This window comes from Vipera berus (assembly GCF_964194415.1).
Source record: "Vipera berus genome assembly, chromosome: 6".
In the NCBI taxonomy this organism is placed as follows: Eukaryota; Metazoa; Chordata; class Lepidosauria; order Squamata; family Viperidae; genus Vipera; species Vipera berus.
The window spans coordinates 69,410,920-69,438,855 of record NC_138208.1 but is presented as its reverse complement, the minus strand read 5'-3'; the positions used below and the strand labels follow the sequence as shown (position 1 = coordinate 69,438,855).

At 42.3% G+C, this 27,936-nt stretch overlaps 1 protein-coding gene across 1 annotated transcript in view; it reads left to right on the top strand.

Annotated features, from left to right (window-relative positions):
* Window positions 1-6,230: 6,230 nt before the first annotated feature.
* Window positions 6,231-27,936, top strand: part of HCFC2 (host cell factor C2) — a gene marked incomplete at its 5' end in the record, with an annotated part of 39,606 nt that continues 17,900 nt past the window's right edge. Inside the window, 13 exons of the mRNA XM_081331152.1 lie at window positions 6,231-6,396; window positions 8,455-8,603; window positions 9,371-9,531; window positions 10,250-10,458; window positions 11,410-11,494; window positions 14,652-14,755; window positions 15,905-16,093; window positions 16,829-17,014; window positions 22,485-22,531; window positions 23,653-23,770; window positions 24,289-24,468; window positions 26,044-26,114; window positions 26,905-27,042. Coding sequence (XP_081187278.1) covers window positions 6,231-6,396; window positions 8,455-8,603; window positions 9,371-9,531; window positions 10,250-10,458; window positions 11,410-11,494; window positions 14,652-14,755; window positions 15,905-16,093; window positions 16,829-17,014; window positions 22,485-22,531; window positions 23,653-23,770; window positions 24,289-24,468; window positions 26,044-26,114; window positions 26,905-27,042 — 1,803 coding nt within the window. The remainder of the gene's footprint in view (window positions 6,397-8,454; window positions 8,604-9,370; window positions 9,532-10,249; window positions 10,459-11,409; window positions 11,495-14,651; window positions 14,756-15,904; window positions 16,094-16,828; window positions 17,015-22,484; window positions 22,532-23,652; window positions 23,771-24,288; window positions 24,469-26,043; window positions 26,115-26,904; window positions 27,043-27,936) is intronic.

Genomic DNA, 27,936 nt, shown 5'->3' with positions numbered 1-27,936 from the left:
TTCAGAAGCTGCATCTTGTTGGAAAAAGTGTCACCTAACTCCTTCTGATGCAGACTAATACGATCATAAACTAACGCAGTTCTCCTCCTAGTTAGAAGGTATGGCCTAAGAGGAAATTAAATTAGAATAGAGGTAGCAGGACCATTTTGCCCAAGGGGTCTAGCTCCTGACTATTTACTGCATGAATCCAAATTAAAACATTCCCAACAATTTTCTAATAGAACAGACCTAGAAGAGAAAACTCTCAAGACTTCCATGAGAAAGTAAAAGGGATAAGAAAGTTATGTGAGAAAGCTGTACCTCAGCTTTATAACCACCATGCTGAACAGGATTTTCTTATACATATATTTGCACAACTCTCCTTATCATTCTGATCTGAACTCACTCTATTAATTCAAATATCTGGTTTGGGATACTGTACAAAGACAAATATTGTGTACCTCTGTCATGTCCAGATTGGTTGCACTATAATATACTATACACAGAATTATCTTGAAGAAAAGTACAAAAATTACAAGTGAAGAAAGGGATGGGAAAATCTTTTCTTTAAAAAAATATACTCTTTAATGATTCTCTTTATTTCTAAGTTCAGCTCAAGATATTTATTGCTTCTCTTGTGCTTCTGTTGTGGTTTTAACAATTAACGAAATATCTGAGTTTAGACTATGGACCACTGTGATAGGTCCATTAATTTAGAAAGATTAAAACATGTTAATAAATTAGAAAGATTAAAATATGTTAATAAATTTAAATAATTGCTTGAAGATGTTTAATGGGAAGCTGTATCATTTCAAATGAATACTGTACATAAACATTGGTTCAGTATGAACAGCAACAATGGCCTTGCAGTTTGTTAATAAGCCCAATGTTTAGCGTATGTTCCCTAAATTAGGAGTTCCTAACTCCTGGGCCATGAGCCAGTATCAGTCTGTGGCTTGTTAAGAACTGGGCCATGCAAGCTTCATCTGCATGCATGGGATTAGATTGTGAATCTAGGTTGGTGCCAGAAAGGTTGAGGGCCGCTGCTCTACATAATATATAGAACAATGTTTACACTGTACGGTAATGTGCAGATGCTTGTATTAAAAGCACAATTTTGCACTCCCAGGAACCAATCTAGTCTTTAGCTAAAGGCATATGATGATGGCTGGATAGGTGCTCAGGCATATATGTGTGGTGGCATTTTGAACACCACTTTTTAGACAAACCAGAGCTGTGGGTCTCCCTCAAAGTACAACTTCCTGCCAGCTCATCTAAGCTACCTTCAAGGCTGCACTACACCTGATACTGCTGTGCTCGACAGATACTGAGGTAAAGACAAAACATACAGATTTTAGAGTCCAGACCAGATGGATTAGACATATTTCCTGGGGTGTTTCTTGCTTATAGAAATGAGCTCAATCACCCTGGAAACAACTTGCTGCAACATTAATAATAATAATAATAATAATAATAATAATAATAATAATAATAATAATAATAATAATAATAATAATAATAATAATAATAATAATAATCCCCTTCATGGATTACTGCCTTGTCGTGGCGAAGGGGCTTGCATAATTCAATGAAGCTATGAGCTATGCCGTGCAGGGCCACCCAAGACGGAAAGGTCATAGCAGAGAGTTCTGACAAAACGTGATCCACTGGAGAAGGAAATGGCAACCCACTCCAGTATCTTTGCCATGAAAACCCTATGGACAGTACCAAAAGGCAAAATGATATGACGCTAGAAGATGAGCCCCTCAGGTCGGAAGGTGTCCAATATGCTACTGGGGAAGAGCAGAGGGCTAGTACTAGTAGCGCCAGAAAGAATGAAGCGACTGGGCCAAAGCCGAAAGGACGCTCAGCTGTGGATATGTCTGGTGGTGAAAGGAAAGTCCGATGCTGTAAAGATTTTTTCTCCATAGGAACCTGGAATGTAAGATCCATGAATCAAGGAAAACTGGACGTGGTCAAACAAGAGATGACAAGACTGAACATCGACATCTTAGGTATCAGCGAACTAAAATGGACAGGAATGGGTGAATTTAATTCAGATGACCATCAGGTATACTACTGTGGGCAAGAATCCTTCAGAAGAAATGGAGTAGCCTTCATAGTCAATAAAAGAGTAGGAAAAGCAATACTGGGATACAATCCTCAAAATGACAGAATGATCTCAGTTCGAATCCAAGGCAAACCATTCAATATCACAGTAGTCCAGGTCTATGCCCCAACCACCAGTGCTGAAGAGGATGAAATTGACCAGTTCTATGAAGCACTACAGCACCTTATAGAACTAACACCAAAAAATGATGTTCTTATCATCATGGGGGATTGGAATGCTAAAGTAGGAAGCCAAAAGATAACTGGAATAACAGGCAAGTTTGGCCTTGGAGTGCAAAATGAAGCAGGGCACAGGCTGATAGAATTCTGTCAAGAGAATACGATGGTCATAGCAAACACTCTTTTCCAACAACCCAAGAGACGGCTCTACACATGGACATCACCAGATGGTCAACACAGAAATCAGATTGACTATATGCTCTGCAGCCAAAGATGGAGAAGCTCTATACAGTCAGTAAAAACAAGACCAGGAGCTGACTGTGGCTCAGACCATGAGCTTCTCCTTGCAAAGTTTAGGCTTAAACTGAAGAAAGTAGGGAAAAGCACTAGGCCACTCAGGTATGAATTAAATCATATCCCTGTTGAATATACAGTAGAGGTGACAAATAGATTTAAGGAATTAGATCTGATAGACAGAGTGCCTGAAGAACTATGGACAGAGGTTCGCGACATTGTACAACAGGTAGCAACCAAAACCATCCCAAAGAAAAAGAAATGCAAGAAAGCAAAATGGCTGTCTGAGGAAGCTTTGCAAATAGCTGAGGAAAGGAGGGAAGCGAAAGGCAAGGGAGAAAAAGAAAGATACACCCAATTGAATGCAGAATTCCAGAGAATAGCTAGAAGAGATAAGAATGCCTTCTTAAATGAACAGTGCAAAGAAATAGAAGAAAATAATAGAATAGGGAGGACCAGAGATCTTTTCAAGAAAATTGGAGAAATGAAGGGAACGTTTAATGCAAAAATGGGCATGATAAAGGACCAAAATGGCAGGGACCTAACAGAGGCAGAAGAGATTAAGAAGAGGTGGCAAAATTACACAGAAGAACTATACAAGAATGAGCTTAACGTCCCTGATAATCACAATGAAGTGGTCACTGACCTCGAGCCAGACATCCTAGAATGTGAAGTGAAGTGGGCCTTAGAAAACTGAGCAACAACAAAGCTAGTGGAAGTGACAGTATTCCAGCTGAGCTATTCAAAATCTTAAAAGACAATGCAGTAAAAGTGCTACACTCAATTTGCCAGCAAATTTGGAAAACTCAACAATGGCCACAGGATTGGAAAAGATCAGTTTACATTCCAATTCCAAAGAAAGGCAGTGCCAAAGAATGTTCAAACTATCGCACCATTGCACTCATTTCTCATGCTAGTAAAGTCATGCTTAAAATCCTACAAGCTAGACTTCAGCAGTATGTGGATCGAGAACTACCAGAAGTGCAGGCAGGATTTCGAAGAGGCAGAGGAACTAGAGATCAAATTGCCAACATACGCTGGATCATGGAGAAAGCTAGGGAGTTCCAGAAAAACATCTACTTCTGCTTCATTGACTATGCTAAAGCCTTTGATTGTGTGGATCATAACAAACTGTGGCAAGTTCTTAAAGAGATGGGAGTACCAGACCATCTTATTTGTCTCTTGAGAAACCTATATGCGGGTCAAGAAGCAACAGTGAGAACTGGACATGGAACCACTGATTGGTTCAAAATTGGGAAAGGAGTCCGGCAAGGCTGTATACTGTCGCCCTGCCTATTTAACTTATATGCAGAGCACATCATGAGAAAGGCAGGGCTAGATGAATCAAAAGTTGGAATTAAGATTGCCGGAAGAAATATCAACAACCTAAGATACGCAGATGATACCACTCTAATGGCAGAAAGTGAAGAAGAACTAAAGAGCCTCTTGTTGCAGGTGAAGAAGGAGAGTGCAAAACTTGGGTTGAAACTTAACATTAAGAAAACCAAGATCATGGCATCTGGCCCTCTCAATTCCTGGCAAATAGATGGGGAAGAAATGGAGGTAGTGACAGATTTTATTTTCCTGGGCTCCAAGATCACTGCAGATGGGGACTGTAGCCAAGAAATTAAAAGACGCTTGCTCCTGGGGAGGAAAGCCATGGCAAATCTAGACAGCACACTAAAAAGCAGAGACATCACCCTGTCAACAAAAGTGCGTATAGTCAAGGCTATGGTCTTCCCAGTTGCAATGTATGGCAGTGAAAGTTGGACCATAAGAAAGGCTGAGCGCCAAAGAATTGAGGCCTTTGAACTGTGGTGCTGGAGAAGACTCCTGCGAGTCCCTTGGACCGCAAGGCGATCAAACCGGTCAGTCCTAGAGGAGATCAATCCTGACTGCTCTTTAGAAGGCCAGATCCTGAAGCTAAAACTCAAGTACTTTGGCCACCTAATGAGAAGGAAGGACTCACTGGAGAAGAGCCTAATGCTGGGAAAGATCGAGGGCAATAGAAGAAAGGGACGACAGAGAATGAGGTGGCTGGATGGAGTCACTGAAGCAGTAGGCGTGAGCTTAAATGGACTCCAGAAGATGGTAGAGGACAGGAAGGCCTGGAGGAATGTTGTCCATAGGGTCGCGATGGGTCGGACACGACTTCGCAGCTAACAACAACAATAATAATAATAATAATAATATGGAAGCGACCTTGGAGGTCATCTAGTCCAACACCCTGTTAAGGCAGGAAACCCTATACCATTTCAGACAAATGGCTGTCCAGTCTCTTCTTAAAATCTTCCAGTGTTGGAGCATTCACCACTGCTGGAGGCAGGTTGTTCCACTGGTTAGTTGTTCTAACTGTCAGGAAGTTTCTCCTTAGTTCTAGGTTGCTTCTCTCCTTGACTAGTTTCCATCCATTGCTCCTTGTCCTGCTTTCAGGTGCTTTGGAGAATAGCTTGGCTCCCTCTTCTTTGTGGCAGCCTCTGAGATATTGGAACATATATTGTATAGCTACTGGAAAACTGTTGCCTTGTGGTGATTGTCTGGATTTTTGCAACCCAGACTTCGTATCTCCATGTACATCTGAATTTATGGAGTGATAAGGAAACTACTCTACGGTGGGAAGGTAACAGCGTTCTGTGCGCCTTTGGCGTCTAGTCATGCCGGCCACATGACCACAGAGACGTCCTCGGACAAGCGCTGGCTCTTCGGCTTTGAAATGGAGATGAGCACCGGCCCCTAGAGTCGCAAACGACTAGCACGCATGTGCGGGGGAACCTTTACCTTTACTTTAAGGAAACTATATTATGTTCTTTCTCGGGAGCCTTTTCAACAATTATTAGCATGAGGAGGAGGAAGATGTTTTAATGATGGGCTTCCCTCTTAAGAGAGGCTAAGGCAAAGCCCTGCCACAAATAATGTCCTAATCTTGAATCCAAATGTTTTTTTTTACATTTCCAGGTAGATTAGCATTAAACAAATAACCATTTTGCTCCTACCCAATAGAAGCAATGAATGGCAACTGTGCAAGTACTCAAGAAGACTAGACTCCAAGTTCAGTAATTTAACACAGTACCCTTAGGGTACAACCGTTGCAAAATAATCTATCCATACGATGACCCAGCTCATGAGCTTGTTGATCAGAAGATCGGCAGTTTGACTTTGAAACGGAGATGAGCGCCAGCCTCTAGAGTTGGAAACGACTAGCATGCATGTGCGGGGGAACCTTTACCTTTACCATGACCCAACATTTTACTTTCAGATAACATCTCAAAAAATGTAGGATTTAGCATTCATTTTCTGCTTAGCTGTACCGAGAAGCATATTCATAAAGCTAGAGACGCTATGGCCATTTAGTAATATTATGATTATGGTTGGTCGCTGTTAGCCAGGCGTTTAGATTGAGTTTGGCATTTTATCCACCGATCGAGTCCTTCCCAAAAACCTGGGATCAGGCAGACATCGTTGTTTGATGGCGTTAAAGGTATTGTCGCAGGATGCGAGATGCCAGATTATTATTATTATGGTCGGCCGTATTATTACTATTACGGCTGCTGCAGCTCCATTCCACGTACTTCCCCCACGCCGGCCATGCTCGGCTTGCCTTCCTCGGCAAACAACCCAGCAGCTGCCTCGGCCCCCGCCGCGGTGCATTGTGGGCGTGGGCGGATAAAATGGCGGCAGGCGCCGCTGCCCTGAATTGGAGGCGCGTTTCTTCTTTCACGGGGCCGGTCCCCCGATCCCGGCATGGCCATCGCGCCGTGGCGATCCGCGAGCTGGTCATCATCTTCGGGGGCGGCAACGAAGGCATCGCCGATGAGCTGCATGTGTACAACACGGGTGCGGAACGGGGGAAGAAGGGAGAGAAGCTGGGCGGGCTCGGTTGCCCCGGCGGGGCGCTTCTCCTTCGGCAGTAACTGCTGCTGTTCCTCTAGCCGCGAGGGCCTTCAGCGTGGTGGCCTCGGAGTCCGGCTGGACGGGAGAGAGGATGTGTCTACGAAGCGGCGGCGGCTAGGGCCGCCCGGCGATTCGCTGGGGATGCTGGGGCTTGGGAGTTTGCGCTGGGGTTTCAGCCCTCTGCCCTGGCGTAGCTTCGTGTCGGACCAGAATTTCTGCCCTCATTCCCTGTTAGGCTTTAAGGGGACACAGGACGTGTGTATTCGCTGACACGGAGCCGGCCTTCTTGCGGGTTAATCGAAGGGAAGAGGCTCCGAAGCAGTTTTCTCTCAAGGGCATCTACGCCGCTCTTGGTTACCACCGGAGGTTTAGTCCTTGTTCTCTGGGCTGAACTTGTTGTATAGCCCTTTCCCTCTTTATAACCTCGATGGGGGTGCAGAGTGGCGACTGGAAGGTGGGAAACAGCCTTGTCAGATTGCCTTGGCAAGATGCACTCAACCACAAATTTCAGCTTAATGTGTTGGCCATAAAGTGCACCAATGTAGAAAATTGAGTCAATGCAGAAAATTGAATTAACAGGTTAATTCCATTGTTACATTAACTTTGGGTGTATTGCTTTGTATTTGCTTTATAGTTCCTATTTCCAAGGGCATAATCTTAGTTCCTGCAAGCACCTTTATTTTTTTGTCATAAATGACTTATTCAAGCAAGGAATTACTATCTTAGTGTGGTATAAGCAGGGAATGAAGGTATTTTAGGGTCTGAGGTATACTGTATATATCTTTTTGTGCTGTGTGTATGCATGTGCACACACACATGTGCACACAAGATGAGTACTAGTGAGGACTAGCTATATAACTTTGCAGACTTCTGTTCCCATAATGTATAGCATACCTCTTATTAGATGAGGATGGACTAATTTTTGTCTTTCATAACTTTGCCTGATGGTGATGCTAATCAGAAATCAGATAATCAGAGATGTGTGGTCTGAATAAAGATGAATATAACAGTTAAAAAAGTCATTGTATCCAGAGATAAGGAAGATTTATGTAAAGCAATGCATAATAAAGAATATGAGCCATATAGGTGCATAAATTATAGATAGGATGTAGGTAATAAAGATAAAAGCATGTTGAGAACTGCAAAGTCATCAAAACACTTTTTCTATGAAGTTTGATTAACCATGTAAAATACTTATAACGCTTTCATCACAGGGATTGTGAGTTATTGTATAATTTATTTCAATTAAGCTTTCCAATAAAAATGCTTTGGGTGAGGATAATGAAAAAATATTGTGAATCTATGTTAAAAATGGATTATATTGCTATAAGGATGGGTCAAGAAGTAAGAAAATATTTGGTGAGAATATGTGAAAGCATTTGAAACTGTATTAAGATATAAAGTAGAATACCGAGTCCTAGGAAAAGATATCTGCCCAACAATTTTGCACTGAGAGGTTGTGAGTGACCATTTGAAATTTTAACGGCACTGAAAAAATGATTTAGGAGCATTTTTCACATGACTGTTGCAGCATCCTCATTATGTGATCAAAATTGGGATGTTTGGCAACTCCATACTTTGCATGGAGTTTTGAAGTTCAAAATTGTGTGATCAAATTATCCCAATCCCTGCCTTAGGTTATTCTGCTAAAATGAAAACTGGTAATTTGGTATGGATATTTGTATAAAAAGATTTTTACCTCTGTTTTATTTAAACAGTTATCTCAATGTTTTATTACATAAATGCCCATCTTTTGCACTAGGTTCTAATTAGCAGATCTTGAGACTAATTGGAAAGTAAAAAAATCAAACAGTTTTCATTTTCCAGATGAAGAAAGGAATAGCTTTTTGTCTAAGAATGCAAGATTCAAAACCTAATAAAAGTAATGAATATTAAAGTCCCATTATTAAACATAGAGATTCTGTGTTTAAATTTTTGGGTGCCACCCAGAATTACTATTAATTCTGACCTAGGGCCATTTTTGTGTGTCTTTTGATGCAGCCACAAACCAATGGTTTCTTCCTGCTGTCAGAGGAGATATTCCACCAGGTTGTGCAGCCCATGGATTTGTCTGTGATGGTACCAGAATATTAGTTTTTGGAGGAATGGTTGAATATGGAAGATACAGTAATGATTTGTATGAACTACAGGTACTGAATGATTAATTTTCACAGTTATTTAACTAAGTTGAGAATCCTGGTATCATTTAATATATTCTTAAATGGATGCCTATATTGTACCTATTAAAATTGGAAGGGATTGATATAATGATTTAGAAACCAGGAAACCATGAGTCCTGCCTTAACTACAAAGCCAACTGGGTAACCTTGGGCTACTAAGTCTCTCTCAGCCCTAGGAAGGAGGCAATAGTAAACCATTTCTTCCATGCAGTCACCACAAATCGGCATAGACACCACCACTACCAAAAGGAATACATATTGCTTATAATGGTGCATGGAATTGATGCATGGAAACAATATTTAGTGCTCCTGTTCATGTCTGTTGATAGTATCAAGCTGACTTGGAATTTCCTTTGAAACTTTTGCGAGATAGAATCTGGAACGTAAAATAAGCAAATCCTTATCTTTTGGATCCTGGAATGGCATCCATAGATAACAGTGCACTTTCTAACGCATTCTTTGGTGACTATTAAGTATGCAACCTTACTTTTTTTAAAAAAAATGTAAAAGTAGCATGCTGGAAATGAAAGAACCAGCTCCTTCATAACGTTTATTTCCATTAATGTCTCTGGTCCTCATGTAGTTTCTAGAGGCATTTTTAGAAACTTAAGTGACTGAAGGCCAGTGCTTTGCTTGCGTCTGGTGGATGAGAGTTTGGTGACTGGCAGTCAGAATAGCGATAATTTTGTAAACAATTTTGCCTGCATTTCTCAACGTTCTCTTTTTCCATCTACAAGGCAAGTCGATGGCTGTGGAAAAAAATGAGACCTCAGCCCCCTTCAGTAGGTTTGCCTCCATGCCCTCGCCTTGGCCATAGCTTCTGTCTATATGGCAACAAGTGTTACTTATTTGGTGGACTGGCAAATGAGAGCGAAGACTCAAACAATAACATTCCCAGGTATGCCGATGAGTTTGGAACAGAATATTAGTATGATTTGTTTAGGTTTTCTTTTAAAAAGTTGTACGGTAAAAATAGAATGTACATAGTGAGCCTAGTTAGTGTTCAAATCTATTCATAATTACTAATATCAAGGAGGAAGATTGGCAATCAACTGTCAAGCTGATCATCCTTAAATCCAGAAATATGAAATACTAATATAAACTCGATGCTTAAAAATAAGAACAAAAGCATGCTTATTGGTAGCATTTGGAGCAGTTTACATTAAGATTATTTTAAACGTATAATGATATATGGTTTAATGGTTTTCATTAATCGATCGGAGCTACCGGTAATTAGTGACATTTGAAAACCTCTTAGTTTTGCTTCAGCATCTTAAGTTGCAGTGTATGTACATATTTCAGTTTCTTTGTTATTTAGCCTATACTTATACTAATCTAAAAGTTGGGGCTCCACCCCATCTCTTTTAAAATTGGCATAGTGAATAAAAATGTTTTAAAATGCTTGTGGAAGACATAATTTTGACAAATCTCTAGGGAGAGGAAAATTCTTCATTTTTTTTCTTTTTGAAAACTGTTTTTATAAACGGTTAATATATCCTTTGCAAAAAAACCCGCATTGTTGTAAAAAACGGGGGATTGCATTGACAAGTTGAAGTTTCTTTATGGTAGTGCCATAGAAAGTTATTGCCATTTTATGTATTTATAACCCACATTAGATATTTAAATGATTTCTATGAATTGGAGCTGCAGCATGGATCAGGAGTCATAGGCTGGGGTATTCCATTGACCAGAGGAGTTTTGCCCTCTCCCAGAGAATCGCACACAGCTGTTATATACTGTAAAAAAGACTTGGGAAATCCAAAAATGTTTATATTTGGAGGGATGTCTGGTTGCCGGCTTAATGACCTTTGGGAACTTGATATAGGTGAGTATAGTTGCAAATAAAATTGTGTGAGTTATTTTTTAAAAATACACTAAGGAATAATTAATTCTGTAGGATTTGTTGTGTGATGGGAAAGTTTGCACCACCTTGTAAATGTATTCTTAAATTTCAACTCTACCTGAATGCTGTTTCATACTGTACACAGCAAAATAAACTACTTGCCCCTAATGGATTGCAGCCATTCCTAGGTTTCATCAAAAGTAGATGGGATTTTTTTTAAATCTTATTTCTTGTGTTAAGTTTTAATAACACCACAATTATTTTTAAACTCATTTTTCAAACGAATTTTGAAATATTGTTCCTTTGAGTAATTATTTTAAAACAAAATAGTTTTGATTAAATGTTTTGAGAGATGGCTTTGTCCTTTAACACTTGTTTTGCAAATAGAATAATAATTGGTAGGATACCACAGACTCTAGAATTGAATGTGGATAATAATGCACAAGTGTGATAAGAAAAGTTCCATTTCATAACTCAAAAGATCTTGTTTGAGGGATGAAATCCAAGTGTAAAACTAATGATGGGAATTTTTCTTTTTATTTTGCTTGGCTATAATCTTCCATAAAACTTTATATTTTGAATTTGATTCTGAAATGTCTAAGGAAGATTACCAATTAGCAGTTGGCTGAAAAATAAGTGTTCCACCATTTAAAATACTACCTTCATATATGTTGTAACTTAACTTTTTGTGCCTACAAATACACGTTTCAAAAATAACCCTCTTTAGCATCTGTCTGTGCACGACAAATTTCCTGAAGTCTGAAAATATCTTATCAGTGTGTCTTACATAAATGTTCATGAAGTAATTAAATGTTCATAGAATTTTTATTGGGAGTCACCTAGTGATGGTTAGAAGATGGATGGCTATATAAATGTTATAAATAAATAATCCCTTCTATATGATTTCTCTGTGTTTTTTTTTTCTCTTAATAGAGACAATGACTTGGTCGAAACCAGAAACTAAAGGAACAGTGCCACTTCCCCGTAGTCTACATACAGCCAGTGTAATAGGAAACAAGTATGTCTGTTGTTAAAAGCTCACCTATAGAAAGGTACACCTAGTAGGAGACTGCTACTCTAGTGTTTGTATTTAGGGATCCTGCTTGTATGTGAAATGTAGTGAGTTTCAGCCCTGTGAGAAAGACTGCCTGCAGATTAGGGGATCTTACAATAGGCCTCCAGGAAACCAAAATGGATTTCTTAAACATATGTTTTTTATTTGGGGACATATAATCCTCTGCGCATGACTTCAGATTTAATTAAAAAGCCCATTACATCTTCTAGAAAAGAAAAGAAAAGAAAAGAAAAAAGGAGCTTTGAAAATAGGGAAAGGCTTACTTATGCATAATACATGTTGTTGCATTAGGAGAGAAAACAACTTTATAGAATGAAGTAGCATAAGAGTAATTCTAATATCATATTTCTAGACGTTGCAATTTAATACTGTAAACCAATCCGTATAATTTGTTTAAGCTGTTGCAGGGTTATTCATGATAAATAAGAACTTGTAGTTGATTGTTATCGTTGATAATACTGCTTTTTTGTAACTTACGTATTTTTGCCCTATTATGTCACTGAAAATACGGACTATACAATGTAGCCTATATTCTTGTGCCTATTTAGCCTCATCCCTCAAGCATACATTTTTTGAGCATTACATTTCTATTTAAGTTTGAATCATGTGTTCTACCTACCACCCCTGCTAATGTGATGCTCAGTTTGTATATGTAACTCAGAGGAACTCAGAAGCATGATAGATTGAATATTTGTTTCTCTACAATCACTGTGCATCAGCTGTTGCTAGAAATCTGACTGGGACTCAGGGAAAGGAGATTTGCCTCTGAACTCCACCACTGTAAGCACTGGACACCAAACATGATGTTCTGTAATAAAATAATCCTACGTTACGAACTTTATTTCTTGATTTGATTTATATAGTTGCCTATCTCACCCAAGTGACTCTGGGCATCTTACACAGATTAAAACACAGAAGATGACATTGTTTGATGGAAGGCACCTGGAGCATGCCCTCTCTACTAGATCTGGTGGGCCAGACAGAAACAATAGGAGAAAGGTGATCCTGCAAGAAGTTGGCCCCATGCCTTGAGAGCTTTACAGATAACAATCAGCTGCTTGAATTAAACCCGGAAGCCACCTGAGAGCCAATGCCACTTGCAGAGCAATAGTATTTGGAGGGCATAATACGAAATACCAAAAACTGCCTATGCTGTTGCATTCTGGACCAGCTGCAGATTCCAAGTGTTCTTCAAGGGCAGCCCCATATAGAATTAAGTTACAATAATCCAAAGAGGAGATGACTAATGAATAGCTTTTAGGTTCAGGAATGGGTACAACTGGAACACTAGATGAGTCTGTATAAAAGCCACCCTGGCAATGGCTGCCAAGTATTCTTTGATCACCCCCAATCTTCCTTTTTGCATTTCATGTATATTGTCTTCTTACATAAAACATTCAAACAAATTATTGATTAGCTATATTGCTACAGACTCCAATGCCCTCATATCATTTACTAGATTCTTGTGTTTTATTCAGTTTGCAGAATGAAAAAGCAATATATCCATAACTACTCGTAACTGAAGAACATTGTTAAAATTAAATATGTATAATGTTGAAATTAAATGTGTATAATTGTGCTATAAGGGAATGTATCTAATGATCTAATGCAGAGGCCCCTAACCTTTGGGGCACCAGGGACCAGTGCCACGGAGAGAGGTTTTTCCGTGGACCGGAGGCAGCGTGGTTTCATGTGCTGCCTGCATCCTGCAGATGGGGCTTCGCTTATTTGCACGGCCCGGTTTCTGGCATGCCATGGATTGGGGGTTGGGGACCCCTGATCTAATGTATCAATGATTAGGTTTAGTAATAGATGATAACAGATACTAGGATAGTTTGCTATGATGTTTATTGTACCTCCAAATCAGCCTTGACTCTAGGCAATTGCCTAGACAAGTCTCTACAGTTTTCTTAACAACGTTTTTGAATGTGGTTTGCTCTTGCCTCTTTCCTAGGGCTGAAAGGGAGCGACTAGCCCAAAGTTTCCCAGCTGGCTTTGTGCCTAAAAAGTACTAGAATTTAGTTTCAGGTCTCATGCTTTTAACTACTCCGCCACACTGACTCTCTACTGTCATGTAGTCACATATAAAGATGGTGGACTATGGAGTTCAGCCACCTCGTGAGGGAAATTTTGCACTATCTCTACATTATCACATTCGCCATTAGTATGGCCTGGTTTGGCTTGTTGCTAGAAATGATCAGATTTTAAAATAGTTTGTATCACCATTCGGAAGGCATGTAGTAATTCTGTATTCTTTTTAAAAAATGATTTTCTGTGTGGAAAAAAAGATAAGAAAATAAGGGAAAGATAATATTTGGATCTCCCTCTCCATATAATTCTGAATGAAACAATAATTTCATGATTTGAGAAAGATTGTTTGAAAGAAGCGAAGTCCTCTTCAGTTAGATAATAATAATAATAATAATAATAATAATAATAATAATAATAATATAATAATAATAATAATAATAATAATAATAATAATAATAATAATAATAATAATAATAATGATGTTGGAAGGGACCTTGGAGGTCATCTAGTCCAACCCCCTGCTCGGGGTTGTAATATTCTGTGTCCAAATATTATGGTGTTTTAATGTATATTTTTAAAGTAATTAATGCTTATGCACAATAAGCAAACATGCTAAGCTACAATGTGATGTTTGCTTTAAGCCTAGTAAGCCATTGATTTATGGTACAACATATTCATAATTTCAATAAATCATGGCTGAATAATCCATAGTTGAATGCAAATTATGAAGCCAGTTGAAATTGTTCTATTCTTTCAAAACTAAGGCATAACACAAATAAATTAATACTATATTATTTTAATGAAGCTTCAAAAGCAACTGTTATAGTCAATTTTGTATTAATATCTTCTTTAAAATCTAGTAAGTAAAGACATTGGCTCCTACTTAAATTCTCTTAATGTGTTTTACTGTATGGCTTGAGAGGACTGGGGAAATGGGAAAGGGTATTAAGTTCAAATTTTAGTTAGGAACTAGTTTCTGTATAATTTGTAAGATGAAATGAAATTAATTGTACGTATACCCTCTGTCATTTCGTTCCTGTCTTCACCCTCTATGTACTTATATTTGCAGAATGTACATTTTTGGTGGATGGATCCCACAGAGTACAGATGAGAGCCTCCCTGCTCAAGATGGGGAATGGAAATGTACTGGTTCATTTTCCTACTTAAATTTAGGTTAGTATACTTCATTTTTGTCACTTACAGAATAACTCTGCATACCACTTATATTTGCATGTAACCTATCATGTTTCTGCATTGTGCATAGCAGGGATCCCACTACATTGGATAATATAATATGGCTATGTTCTTAATACTGGAAATTGTAACAAGTGTTAAAACAATACATTTAATTTTTTTTTAATTCCATTTATATCCCGCCCTTCTCCGAAGACTCAGGGTGGCTTACAAGCTTAGCAATTTATATCACTCAAAGTTATAATAAAGTGATTATTGCTCTGTTTGCTTTGGGAAGAAGGGAGCAATTGTAAATATAGCTTGCTTGTCAGATTCTACAAAGCCAGCTCTATAATACTCCATCACTTTGGGTGAGAGGTGGGGTTTTATTCACATGTATGTGAAAAAAGTCAGATTTTCCAAGTTCTGCCCTGTGCTGGAGATAGAAGATATTTGGTCCTTTTGAAACACAGGGTGGAACCTGGCAAAAGTCTGTGGAGCCTGCTTTCAAAGGTGGGATTCTAAATAACGTGTACCCCAAAAAGCTGTACCCCAAAAAGCTGTACCCCAAAAAGCTGTACCCCTAAATAACGTGTACCCCAAAAAGCTGTAGAGGTCCAGGGAATTGGAGCAAGAAAAATATGCTTCGGGTAGTTGCTATTTCTGTAGAAAGGCAACATGTTTAGCGATGAATTAGCATCAGGTTCACGATCTGGAATGTAAGTAAATAATAATTCATATGATAACTTCACTTACGTGTCATCATTTTTTATTTCATTGTGCTTTGATCTGGGTGTTGTTTTGTGTTACATAGTTAGATATATGAATAGGGTCAATAAACAAGGGTGAATAAACAAACCATGATATCTTTTAAGCCTGTAAACAACTATTCATATTCACAATCATAATAGTAAAGTTGGAAGGGACCTTGGAGGACATCTAGACAGACATGTTGCTAGTTTTACTCTAGTTAATAGTTACATACATACGGGTTGCACAGATTGTATAGGATTTCTTGTTTTATTTTGTTTTCTAACCCCAATGAAGAGTGGTAAGAATGAATTTGCTCATTATAAGTTAGTGTAGAGTTAATTTGTCAAATCCTAATGCAGTCAAATATTAATTTGCTTTTATTCAATTTGTTATCAGATACTTTAGAATGGATAAATCTAATCCCAGATTGCCAAGAAGATAAAAACAATTTGTTACCAGGTCCAAGAGCTGGCCACTGCACAGTCATTGTTGGCTCTCGCTTGTATATATGGAGTGGCAGAGATGGCTATAGGAAAGCTTGGAACAATCAAGTTTGCTGCAAGGATCTTTGGTATTTAGATACAGGTGAATAGTCTCCTAATACTTTCTGATAATGTTATTGATGGTGATTAAAAACCTGGGCAATGTATTTCATTTTCTGTTTTTGAAATTAAAAAAAATCATCTAGTGTAAATATGCAAGAATTGCTTTGAACTGAGCATCCACACTTAGGTTAAATTTCACAGTCCACAAGGCTGAAACATGGTTAGTTTGTTGTTTAGTGTTATGAAAACCCTGGCAGTTATGTTAGTTCAGTAAATAATGACTCACTAAACTATGAATTTGCACAATGAACATAATTTTGTGGTTGATTCAATTCTAACATTTCTGCCTTGTAGTTTGAAGAATTAAGAAAATACTTGAAACCATCACCTTTTCCTTTCCAGCTTACATATTTGAGCAAACCATCATTTTTCCATTGTATCATAATTGTCCAAACATGATATTGAGGAATTTTGTGCCTGTACCTTCAGGTATCAGAAGGATTCTCGGGGGGAATTCTGGAAGTTGAATTCCACACATCTTTAAAGTTATTGAGATTGAGAAACACTCTGTTGGAGCTTTTGACAGCAGAGATAACATAGGTTTGGACTACCTTTACAATGTTAATGTACGTTCCTTCTCTTCATTTGAGAGTTTGCTGGAATAAATACTTTTTTTTCTGTAGCATGATGTGTGCATAATTCTATTAGAAAGTTCTAAATCTCCTCAAAAAAGACTTAAAGTTTATTGTAATTGGATGTATTCTTCTCTTTTAAGAGAAACCACCAGCACCATCACAGGTACAGCTCATCAGAGCTACAACTAATTCATTTCAAGTTAAATGGGATGAAGTTCCTACTGTGGAAGGATACCTTCTTCAACTAAATTTAGACATGCCAACACCTGGTGCAGCTGACATATCCTTTACTGTGGCACCTGAATCACAATCATCCTGTGTGCAAGGTACAATCACATTTCCAAAATTAAAGCATGTTTATAAGTTACATGAGTAAAATAGTTGCATAACTCTTTTTCTGGAATGTCTCTTGTTGTTCAGGCCATAGCAAGCAAAACAGAAAGTGACAAAGGACCCAATTGGTCTTACAAAGATTCATTTTGTAGAGTAGCTTTCAAATGTCCAAGGAGACTTGAAGTCTTACGACAAACCAAAAGATTTCCACAGATGGAAAGAAAACATAATAGGGTTCTCTTGAAGCAACCTGAAACCTACTGGTTCTGAACAGTAGGTTCTTTCTCAAAGAAACTTAAAAATTCAGAATTACATATCTTTAAAAATGTTGTTTGAGCTTCAGATCAACCTATCATGTAAATCACAACTGGACATTTTGTGGCCCGTGGGCCACATCTGGCCCTTTGGCTGCCTCTATGTGGCCCATGTGAGATCAACTGGAAGTTACAAAATAAAATGTTAATAAGTGCATTGCAAGAGTGGGAGAAGGAAGCAAGAACTCTTTTAAATGGCTGGAGAGAGAAGAACAGTGGCCGGGCTGAGGAGAGGCTTCACTCACCTTCCTCCCTTGACACATGGGCACCACCAGCAGAATTTAAGTTCAGCCTATTGGTTTGGCCATCCATAATAGGCCCAATTTCTCATGTGCCCTTGGGAAAATAATTGCCCACCCTGGTATGCATCAACAAAATAATCATAATTGATCAAACTCCATGGTTTTGGAGATGACTAATTTCTTCAGCATTATCAATCTTCATTCCAGGATTGTGGTTGGCTGATTCTTTTTAGCAGAAGATTAAAAAAAATGAAAGGCAAAATGCGGATGGTCCCCGTTTCTTTTAAAAATAATCACCTGAGACAGTGAAAATGTTACCGTATATACTTGAGTATAAGCCGACTCGAGTATAAGCCGAGACCCCCAATTTCACCCCCAAAAACTGGAAAAAGTTATTGACTCGAGTATAAGCCGATCCGCCGTTCTGCAAGCCTCTGCCGCCAGCAGAGGCTCGATCCGCCATTTTGCAAGCCTGAATACACAGGAATACCCTGTGTGGCCGCGGCTCGTCGGCAGGTCTCCGTTCCTCCTGCCGACCTTTGGGGAGGTTTGGGCGCCTCCCCAAACCTCCCCAAACGTCGGCAGGTCTCCGTTCCTCCTGCCGACCTTTGGGGAGGTTTGGGCGCCTCCCCAAACCTCCCCAAACCTCGGCAGGTCTCCGTTCCTCCTGCCGACCTTTGGGGAGGTTTGGGCGCCTCCCCAAACCTCCCCAAACCTCGGCAGGTCTCCGTTCCTCCTGCCGACCTTTGGGGAGGTTTGGGCGCCTCCCCAAACCTCGGCAGGTCTCCGTTCCTCCTGCCGACCTTTGGGGAGGTTTGGGCGCCTCCCCAAACCTCCCCAAACCTCGGCAGGTCTCCGTTCCTCCTGCCGACCTTTGGGGAGGTTTGGGCGCCTCCCCAAACCTCTGCAGGTCTCCGTTCCTCCGCGCAGACCTGCCGACCTTTGGGGAGGTTTGGGCGCCTCCCCAAACCTCGGCAGGTCTCCGTTCCTCCTGCCGACCTTTGGGGAGGTTTGGGCGCCTCCCCAAACCTCCCCAAACCTCGGCAGGTCTCCGTTCCTCCTGCCGACCTTTGGGGAGGTTTGGGCGCCTCCCCAAACCTCCCCAAACCTCGGCAGGTCTCCGTTCTTCCTGCCGACCTTTGGGGAGGTTTGGGCGCCTCCCCAAACCTCGGCAGGTCTCCGTTCCTCCGCGCAGACCTGCCGACCTTTGGGGAGGTTTGGGCGCCTCCCCAAACGTCCCCAAACCTCGGCAGGTCTCCGTTCCTGTTTGGGGAGGTTTGGGCGCCTCCCCAAACCTCCCCAAACCTCGGCAGGTCTCCGTTCCTCCGCGCAGACCTGCCGACCTTTGGGGAGGTTTGGGCGCCTCCCCAAACCTCCCCAAACCTCGGCAGGTCTCCGTTCCTGTTTGGGGAGGTTTGGGCGCCTCCCCAAACCTCCCCAAACCTCGGCAGGTCTCCGTTCCTCCGCGCAGACCTGCCGACCTTTGGGGAGGTTTGGGCGCCTCCCCAAACGTCCCCAAACCTCGGCAGGTCTCCGTTCCTGTTTGGGGAGGTTTGGGCGCCTCCCCAAACCTCCCCAAACCTCGGCAGGTCTCCGTTCCTCCGCGCAGACCTGCCGACCTTTGGGGAGGTTTGGGCGCCTCCCCAAACCTCCCCAAACGTCGGCAGGTCTGTGCGGAGGAACGGAGACCTGCCGAGGTTTGGGGACGTTTGGGGAGGCGCCCAAACCTCCCCAAAGGTCGGCAGGTCTGCGCGGAGGAACGGAGACCTGCCGAGGTTTGGGGAGGTTTGGGGAGGCGCCCAAACCTCCCCAAACAGGAACGGAGACCTGCCGAGGTTTGGGGAGGTTTGGGGAGGCGCCCAAACCTCCCCAAACGTCGGCAGGTCTGCGCGGAGGAACGGAGACCTGCCGAGGTTTGGGGAGGTTTGGGGAGGCGCCCAAACCTCCCCAAAGGTCGGCAGGTCTGCGCGGAGGAACGGAGACCTGCCGAGGTTTGGGGAGGTTTGGGGAGGCGCCCAAACCTCCCCAAACAGGAACGGAGACCTGCCGAGGTTTGGGGAGGTTTGGGGAGGCGCCCAAACCTCCCCAAAGGTCGGCAGGTCTGCGCGGAGGAACGGAGACCTGCCGAGGTTTGGGGAGGTTTGGGGAGGCGCCCAAACCTCCCCAAACAGGAACGGAGACCTGCCGAGGTTTGGGGACGTTTGGGGAGGCGCCCAAACCTCCCCAAAGGTCGGCAGGTCTGCGCGGAGGAACGGAGACCTGCCGAGGTTTGGGGAGGTTTGGGGAGGCGCCCAAACCTCCCCAAACAGGAACGGAGACCTGCCGAGGTTTGGGGAGGTTTGGGGAGGCGCCCAAACCTCCCCAAAGGTCGGCAGGTCTGCGCGGAGGAACGGAGACCTGCCGAGGTTTGGGGAGGTTTGGGGAGGCGCCCAAACCTCCCCAAACAGGAACGGAGACCTGCCGAGGTTTGGGGACGTTTGGGGAGGCGCCCAAACCTCCCCAAAGGTCGGCAGGTCTGCGCGGAGGAACGGAGACCTGCCGAGGTTTGGGGAGGTTTGGGGAGGCGCCCAAACCTCCCCAAACAGGAACGGAGACCTGCCGAGGTTTGGGGACGTTTGGGGAGGCGCCCAAACCTCCCCAAAGGTCGGCAGGTCTGCGCGGAGGAACGGAGACCTGCCGAGGTTTGGGGAGGTTTGGGGAGGCGCCCAAACCTCCCCAAACAGGAACGGAGACCTGCCGAGGTTTGGGGACGTTTGGGGAGGCGCCCAAACCTCCCCAAAGGTCGGCAGGTCTGCGCGGAGGAACGGAGACCTGCCGAGGTTTGGGGAGGTTTGGGGAGGCGCCCAAACCTCCCCAAACAGGAACGGAGACCTGCCGAGGTTTGGGGAGGTTTGGGGAGGCGCCCAAACCTCCCCAAACGTCGGCAGGTCTGCGCGGAGGAACGGAGACCTGCCGAGGTTTGGGGAGGTTTGGGGAGGCGCCCAAACCTCCCCAAACAGGAACGGAGACCTGCCGAGGTTTGGGGACGTTTGGGGAGGCGCCCAAACCTCCCCAAAGGTCGGCAGGTCTGCGCGGAGGAACGGAGACCTGCCGAGGTTTGGGGAGGCGCCCAAACCTCCCCAAAGGTCGGCAGGAGGAACGGAGACCTGCCGAGGTTTGGGGAGGTTTGGGGAGGCGCCCAAACCTCCCCAAAGGTCGGCAGGAGGAACGGAGACCTGCCGAGGTTTGGGGAGGCGCCCAAACCTCCCCAAAGGTCGGCAGGAGGAACGGAGACCTGCCGAGGTTTGGGGAGGTTTGGGGAGGTGCCCAAACCTCCCCAAAGGTCGGCAGGAGGAACGGAGACCTGCCGAGGTTTGGGGAGGCGCCAAACCTCCCCAAAGGTCGGCAGGAGGAACGGAGACCTGCCGAGGTTTGGGGAGGTTTGGGGAGGCGCCCAAACCTCCCCAAAGGTCGGCAGGAGGAACGGAGACCTGCCGAGGTTTGGGGAGGTTTGGGGAGGCGCCCAAACCTCCCCAAACGTCGGCAGGTCTGCGCGGAGGAACGGAGACCTGCCGAGGTTTGGGGAGGCGCCCAAACCTCCCCAAAGGTCGGCAGGAGGAACGGAGACCTGCCGAGGTTTGGGGAGGTTTGGGGAGGCGCCCAAACCTCCCCAAAGGTCGGCAGGAGGAACGGAGACCTGCCGAGGTTTGGGGAGGCGCCCAAACCTCCCCAAAGGTCGGCAGGAGGAATGGAGACCTGCCGAGGTTTGGGGAGGCGCCCAAACCTCCCCAAAGGTCGGCAGGAGGAACGGAGACCTGCCGAGGTTTGGGGAGGTTTGGGGAGGCGCCCAAACCTCCCCAAAGGTCGGCAGGAGGAACGGAGACCTGCCGAGGTTTGGGGAGGCGCCCAAACCTCCCCAAAGGTCGGCAGGAGGAACGGAGACCTGCCGAGGTTTGGGGAGGTTTGGGGAGGCGCCCAAACCTCCCCAAAGGTCGGCAGGAGGAACGGAGACCTGCCGAGGTTTGGGGAGGTTTGGGGAGGCGCCCAAACCTCCCCAAAGGTCGGCAGGAGGAACGGAGACCTGCCGAGGTTTGGGGAGGCGCCCAAACCTCCCCAAAGGTCGGCAGGAGGAACGGAGACCTGCCGAGGTTTGGGGAGGTTTGGGGAGGCGCCCAAACCTCCCCAAAGGTCGGCAGGAGGAACGGAGACCTGCCGAGGTTTGGGGAGGCGCCCAAACCTCCCCAAACGTCGGCAAGTCTCCGTTCCTCCGCGCCCTGCCTGCCTGCTTCTTTCCGCTGCGGAAAGAAGCAGGCAGGCAAGGCGCGGAGTTTGGGGAGGTGCGCGCGCACCTCCCCAAACCTCCCCAAACTTCGGCAGGTCTCGGACGGCGGTGGCTTGGGAGAGGTGCGGGCGATCCCGGAAGCACCAAAGCCTCGGCCGCGCACAAGTCCTCGGTAAGTTTTTTGTTGACTGGAGTATAAGCCGAAGTGGAATTTTTCAGCCCAAAAAGTGGGCTGAAAAATTCGGCTTATACTCAAGTATATACGGTATTTAGAATTAGACTTTCCCATGCTTTACTGAATTGTGCCTACTATCCAGATTGATTAATTCAGGAGTCCCCAACCCCTAGTCCGTGGACTGGCACTGAGCTACAGCATGCCAGAAACCGGGTTGCGCAAATAAGCAAAATCCCATCCATTGGATGTAGGCAGCACACAAAACCACACCCCCTCCAGTCTGTGGAAAAACCTCGGAACTGGTCCCTGGTGCCCAAAAGGCCTCTGGATTAGTTCATCTTGGAATCTGTGGGAAGGTGTTTTCTCCTTTAACTCCTTTAACTATTTGTACATTTAGATAGAAGAGGATCCCACCTCCCTCTTTTCTTATGCTGCAAATTCTAAAATTAATGAATATTGTCGTTCTTCCAGGAACTAAACTGGATCTCCACCCCCAAACTCTCAGTGCCTCAAGCAATGTAAGTTAATACTGTGAAGAATATCATTTGTTGTTGTTGTTGTTGTTAGTTGCGAAGTCGTGTCCAACCCATCGCGACCCCATGGACAACATTCCTCCAGGCCTGCCTGTCCTTTACCATCTTCTGGAGTCCATTTAGGCTCACACCTACTGCTTCAGTGGCTCCATCCAGCCACCTCATTCTCTGTCGTCACCGTCTTCTCTTGCCCTCAATCTTTCAGAATATCATTAGGAATTTTCTAAATAATAGGAATATGTGCTTACAAATTGTAATTTAATTGATCTATATTATTATTAGCCAACAAATTACCTAGTAGCTGTTTTAAAGCCAAAATACTAATTTTGCCCAATCAAATCTCCCTAGTATTGACTAATTAGGACAACTTAAGATGCAAATGTTACATATCCAAGGATTCAGCAGTATGGTGATACAACTCACACCAATCAAACAGCTCATCACACCCTTTATTGCCATTGCTTTCCTAACTTAACAAAGGCATCTTCCGGCAGACCATGCCTATGTATCCACCCTAATGGCTGTCTAACACTTGTTCCTCACTCCAAGTTAGGATCTCTCAAACTTCTTTGTATCCTACCCAAAGTAGCATCAAACCCATGCTTGCCACAGACCCACTGGAGAGATATTAGGCCCCTGGACCCAGTTGCTAGATAGATTTTTCTAAAGGAGTCTCTATATCACTATTTACATTAGGACTAAAATTCAGTGACAACTTTTAGAATGGATTCGGAAGCCCAATCCAAGACTTTTTGAGGTTATAGGTTGCATACCCTGCTTGTTTTCTCCTCACACAGCAGCATATGGGAGGATGTAGTACTAGACACCAGTATTCAGTTGATTAGGGGCCAAAGGGGATATTTTTTTGTGTTAGCCAGTTAGAGTTCCTCTCCAGCAGAATGAGCCTATGTGGAACCATGCTCCCCCCCAAAAAAAAGTTTAAATATTAGTTCCTGTATAGATCATAAAGTATAGAGAGAGTATTAGGCAAAAGATTCATAAAGCTGTTGCTTTCCAACCCGAAGCAGAATCAGGAATGCTTAGATGCTAACAGTCATAATCATAGCAGTTCTTACAGAGAAATTGCTGCTGTCTTTTCTTTCTAGGTGCAAATTTCCATTTCAGAGGCTAAAGCCAAGATTCCAGAAAGTGAAAATATGAAGAAAAAACATTCCGTTTCCAAAGAGCCCAGTGTCCCTTTATGTTTGCCTGCTAGCACTTTAGGTAAGCAGCACTAAGTTGAAACTTTATTTGCCACTTGTGATTCCAGATAGATGTGGGATAAGAATGGATTTTAATGTTTTGATTTTTATTAATACATTTTATTATTATTTTTGTCAATGGAAGTAATGTTGAAGCAACAATGGCAGATCACTTTTATCACATAGAGTTATGCCATGTGGAATTATCTCGTGGCGAGTTGTCCCACCGTGAGTTGGCTTCAGCAAGATGGCCGTGGCGAGTTGTCCCATTCTGTAAAAATGAGCACAGCAGAGAAAACCATGTAGAGACACCCTCTCTTTGATTTGTTTTTAATAGTTTTTAAAATACATTTAATGTGGGTAAACATTCAAAACGGACATCTTACATAGCCTGAAGACCTAAAACCATGTTATTAAGCCAGCTTGCTGCATGGACATTCCAGCTACATCTGAAGGAAAAGAATTTCTGTAGAAAACAAACATCTGTTATTTCTGTCTTGGGATCACAGGTGATGGGCTTTTGCTTTTCTCTCCTTTCAGCTTCTCAGATGTCAGCAAATCTAAATGAATTACTTGACTTTGATTCAAGAACTTCCCAAGTAGATACTTCTACATCCAGCATAGCCTCCAATACCCAAAATATAGTGACTCAACAGGCTGTTAGAACCAACTCATCAAATGGGGCAACTACAAAAGATGAAACTCCATTATTATCAACAGGTAGTTCAAACCTGGAAGTCAGAGTGTGTCACCTTTTGTATTTTGAATCACATTCATAATGGTTTTTCTTTTCATGGTTGTTATAGAATTCCATTTCTTGAATAGCATCAAGAGGTACATATCTAATATTTTTAACCAAGGTTTTTATAAGACATGCAGGCAGTGCCTTTGCTTGAATCAATAAACAAGATATTAACCTTAATTTCTCATTTCATTCAGACTGAGAAAAAATGATTGCCAAATTTATACCAAGACAGGCCATTAAACCAGCTTTAAATTGTAGATGAACTTGAAGCCGATATTCATATTTTTGAAGTTTAGATGAAATGGGAAGCTAGGGTGGATAGAACAGTTTCCAGTTTTTCTGCATGTGTACAAGTATAAAGATATGTTCGTGCCTTGCCTTATAAAGCAAAAATAAGATCAAATGACTTCTTTAAGATGCAAATAGGGATATCTGTTCCTAATGTAGGTGAGGACGTCTTAAGCCAATCTAATAACCATAAGGCTGTCTTTTAGTTTGCTTTTTCTTCAACAGGATGATCTATATTTTGAGATCTCAACAGAAATGGTTTAGTTCTCGATGTAATAATTTTATTCAGTTTTTCCCTTATTGTTCTTTCATACCTTTTTTTTTTTAAAAAAAAGAATGTTAGGTTTCTTTTAGTTTTCTTCTCAAGTGGAAACAATATATAATTTGGATTGAATGCAGATTTTTTTTTTTGCAATTTTTAAACTTCCGATACATATGCAGTATATGAAATTATGTTGTATGGATAGAATATAGATATTTGAGTTACAAATAACTCTGTTTAAAACTGCATTTTTTTTAAAAAAAAACCTGGTACACGTTATTGCGCATCAGATTATTTTTTTCTTTCCATATATTTAGTTTATATTTTGAATAAAGTTGGGCTATAAATGTCTCAAGTTTTAATTAAGCCACTGGTGCCTAAAATTACAATTTAAACTGTTCACAATACTTAATATTATTCAGCATATTAATATTTGTGTCATGTATTTTTAATATGTTCGAAAAAAATGCAGGAGAAGAAACTTTTTTTTAAAAAAAGGCTGGAATCTGGTAAATATACAACATCTTACAGAAGATACCACATGAAAATGTAGGATTTGGAATCTTGGTAGCCCTTGACCACTTTATAAATGAAATTATTTTTATTTAATTTTGTCTGGTCTAAATCTCTGGTGTCAAACTCAATCGCGTCATGTGATGCATTGTGACATATCTTGACATTTTTTGCCTTCAGGGGAGCTGGGGTGGGCGTGGTCTGCACGTGACGCATCTGCCCGGCAGGCCGCCAATTTGACACCCCTGGTCTAACTTGAATTCAGGTTATTTTTTTTTGTTCAGCATATATTTATCTGTTCTTGACAGTCATGCATTGCAGGCAGTTTGTCAGTTGCTTTCCAAATAAAAAGCCAGCATTTTTCTTCTTGCACATAGAACAGAAATTCTATGAAATCTTTTCACTGAAAGACGTTTCCAGTGTAATGGATTTCTTTTTGAAAGTCTTTGTACCTGCAGTAAAAGAATTTCAAATATGTTTCTCCTAGTTAAAGAGTCTCCAGTGGCCTCGACTAGAGTCACAGTTATTAACCCACTTGATGCAGCTGTACAATCGCCTGTAAGTACATGACACATTTTGAGCAGCAGATATTGCCAATAAGACTTAGAGAATGATCCGTGTTTATAAGTGTTAGTGGAAACTGAGTCAGTCATACCAAACTTCTCAGCTTTTATTCTGTATGTGATTTAATTGCTTATTCTGTAAATTGCATTAATTCAACATAGCATTGACAACTATGACATCAAATTAATTTCAGTTGCTATTATGACTTCTGCAGCATAATGCAGCATACAATATTTCATAGAGGTTCAGTGACTTTAAATACATTGTATAGGCAGTCCTTGACTTATAACCACACTTGGGATTGGAATTTTCCATAAGTTATTGCATCATAAGGTGCGTCAGACCTGATTCTACAATAGTTGTACATTAGTCATTAAGTGAATCCAATTCATTGTGTGTTTTTTGCTGGAAATAATTGTAAGGACACTGCAATTGGTCATAAATATGAGCTGATTGCCTGAGGTGCAGTCACATGACTACAAGAGTTTTACAGATGTGGGTGCAAGCATAGTTTGTAAGTCACTTTTTCCGAGGCCATTGTGACTATGAATGGTCATTAAATGAATGGTTATAAGTGAAGGACTACCTGTGTAAATGGTAATTGACATGTGTAGTACTATCACATAATTTGCTCTCTCCTCCTAGCATTGGTAGGGCTGTCGTTATGGGATGGGAGAAAAGATTTAATTCCTTCCACAATCAGGTCTCCAAGACTAAATTGTATATTAGACTGTTGATGAGGAAAACGTCCATACTTTAACAATGCCTACTGTTTGAATTATAGAAAACTTCACCACCAAAGCAGAATGCAAGAATGAGGACACAAGAACGAAAGTGGTATGATGTTGGCATTTTTCAAAGCAACACTGCATTAGTAAGCCAGTTTTATTTGCTGCAAGAAGAAAAAGTTCTTTCCGGCAAGGTCTGTTGGATTTTCTTATTAAATAATAACAACAAAATTAAGTATGGACATGATTGGATCTTGGAAAGTTAGATGAAGGAATTAGCAGCTTATGTAAAGAACTAAACAAGCTCGTGCCCTACGCCATTACTAGTTGTTGTGATTTGGGGTTTGTTGTATTTACATAGTCTCTTTCTGTCACCAGCTAATTTTAAGAATCTTTCCTCTTTGAATTTGGGAACCCAATTTTTTGAAGGCAGAGAGTTACATCGGCTTTTATAAAAATGAAATTCAATGTCATTTATTCTGATTAACATTAAAAATCATAAGTATGACTGTCTCCCAAACGTGTGTTTTAACATTTTCAGTTATGGGAGCCACAACCAAGATGCTTAGGGGCACGTTTAGCATTTGGGCTTTAAGCTGCATACTTTAATCATTGGATAATATTCTCAAGTTAAGCAAATAAGTAAATGTCATTTGCCAAGGTGAGAGAAGGTGTATCATACGTTCCACTCCCCCATTTATATCAGTGGATCTTAAAAACATTCAAAGCTGTTTTTGCTTAGTAGGCAGCTGTGCTGGAAGGCTCTTCCTAACAGGGAATTCAGTCTAGCTTAGAACACACTAGAGCAGACATGTCAAACACAAGGCCCGGGGGCCGGATCCGGCCCGCGAAGTTGTTTCATGTGGCCCGCGAAGCCATCCTGGAAACAGTGAGGGAACGGCCCCCACTGCCTTGGCCCTGGCCCAGAGACCCTCACATCTGTCCTTCTGCCAGAGACCCTCAGATCTGTCCCACTCCTGCCCAGGCCCCCATAGGCACCCTTGATGCGAACGATGTAGAGCTGGCCACGCCCACCCAGTAGGCCATACGCACTCTAGCCACGCCCACCCAGTAGGCCACACCCACCC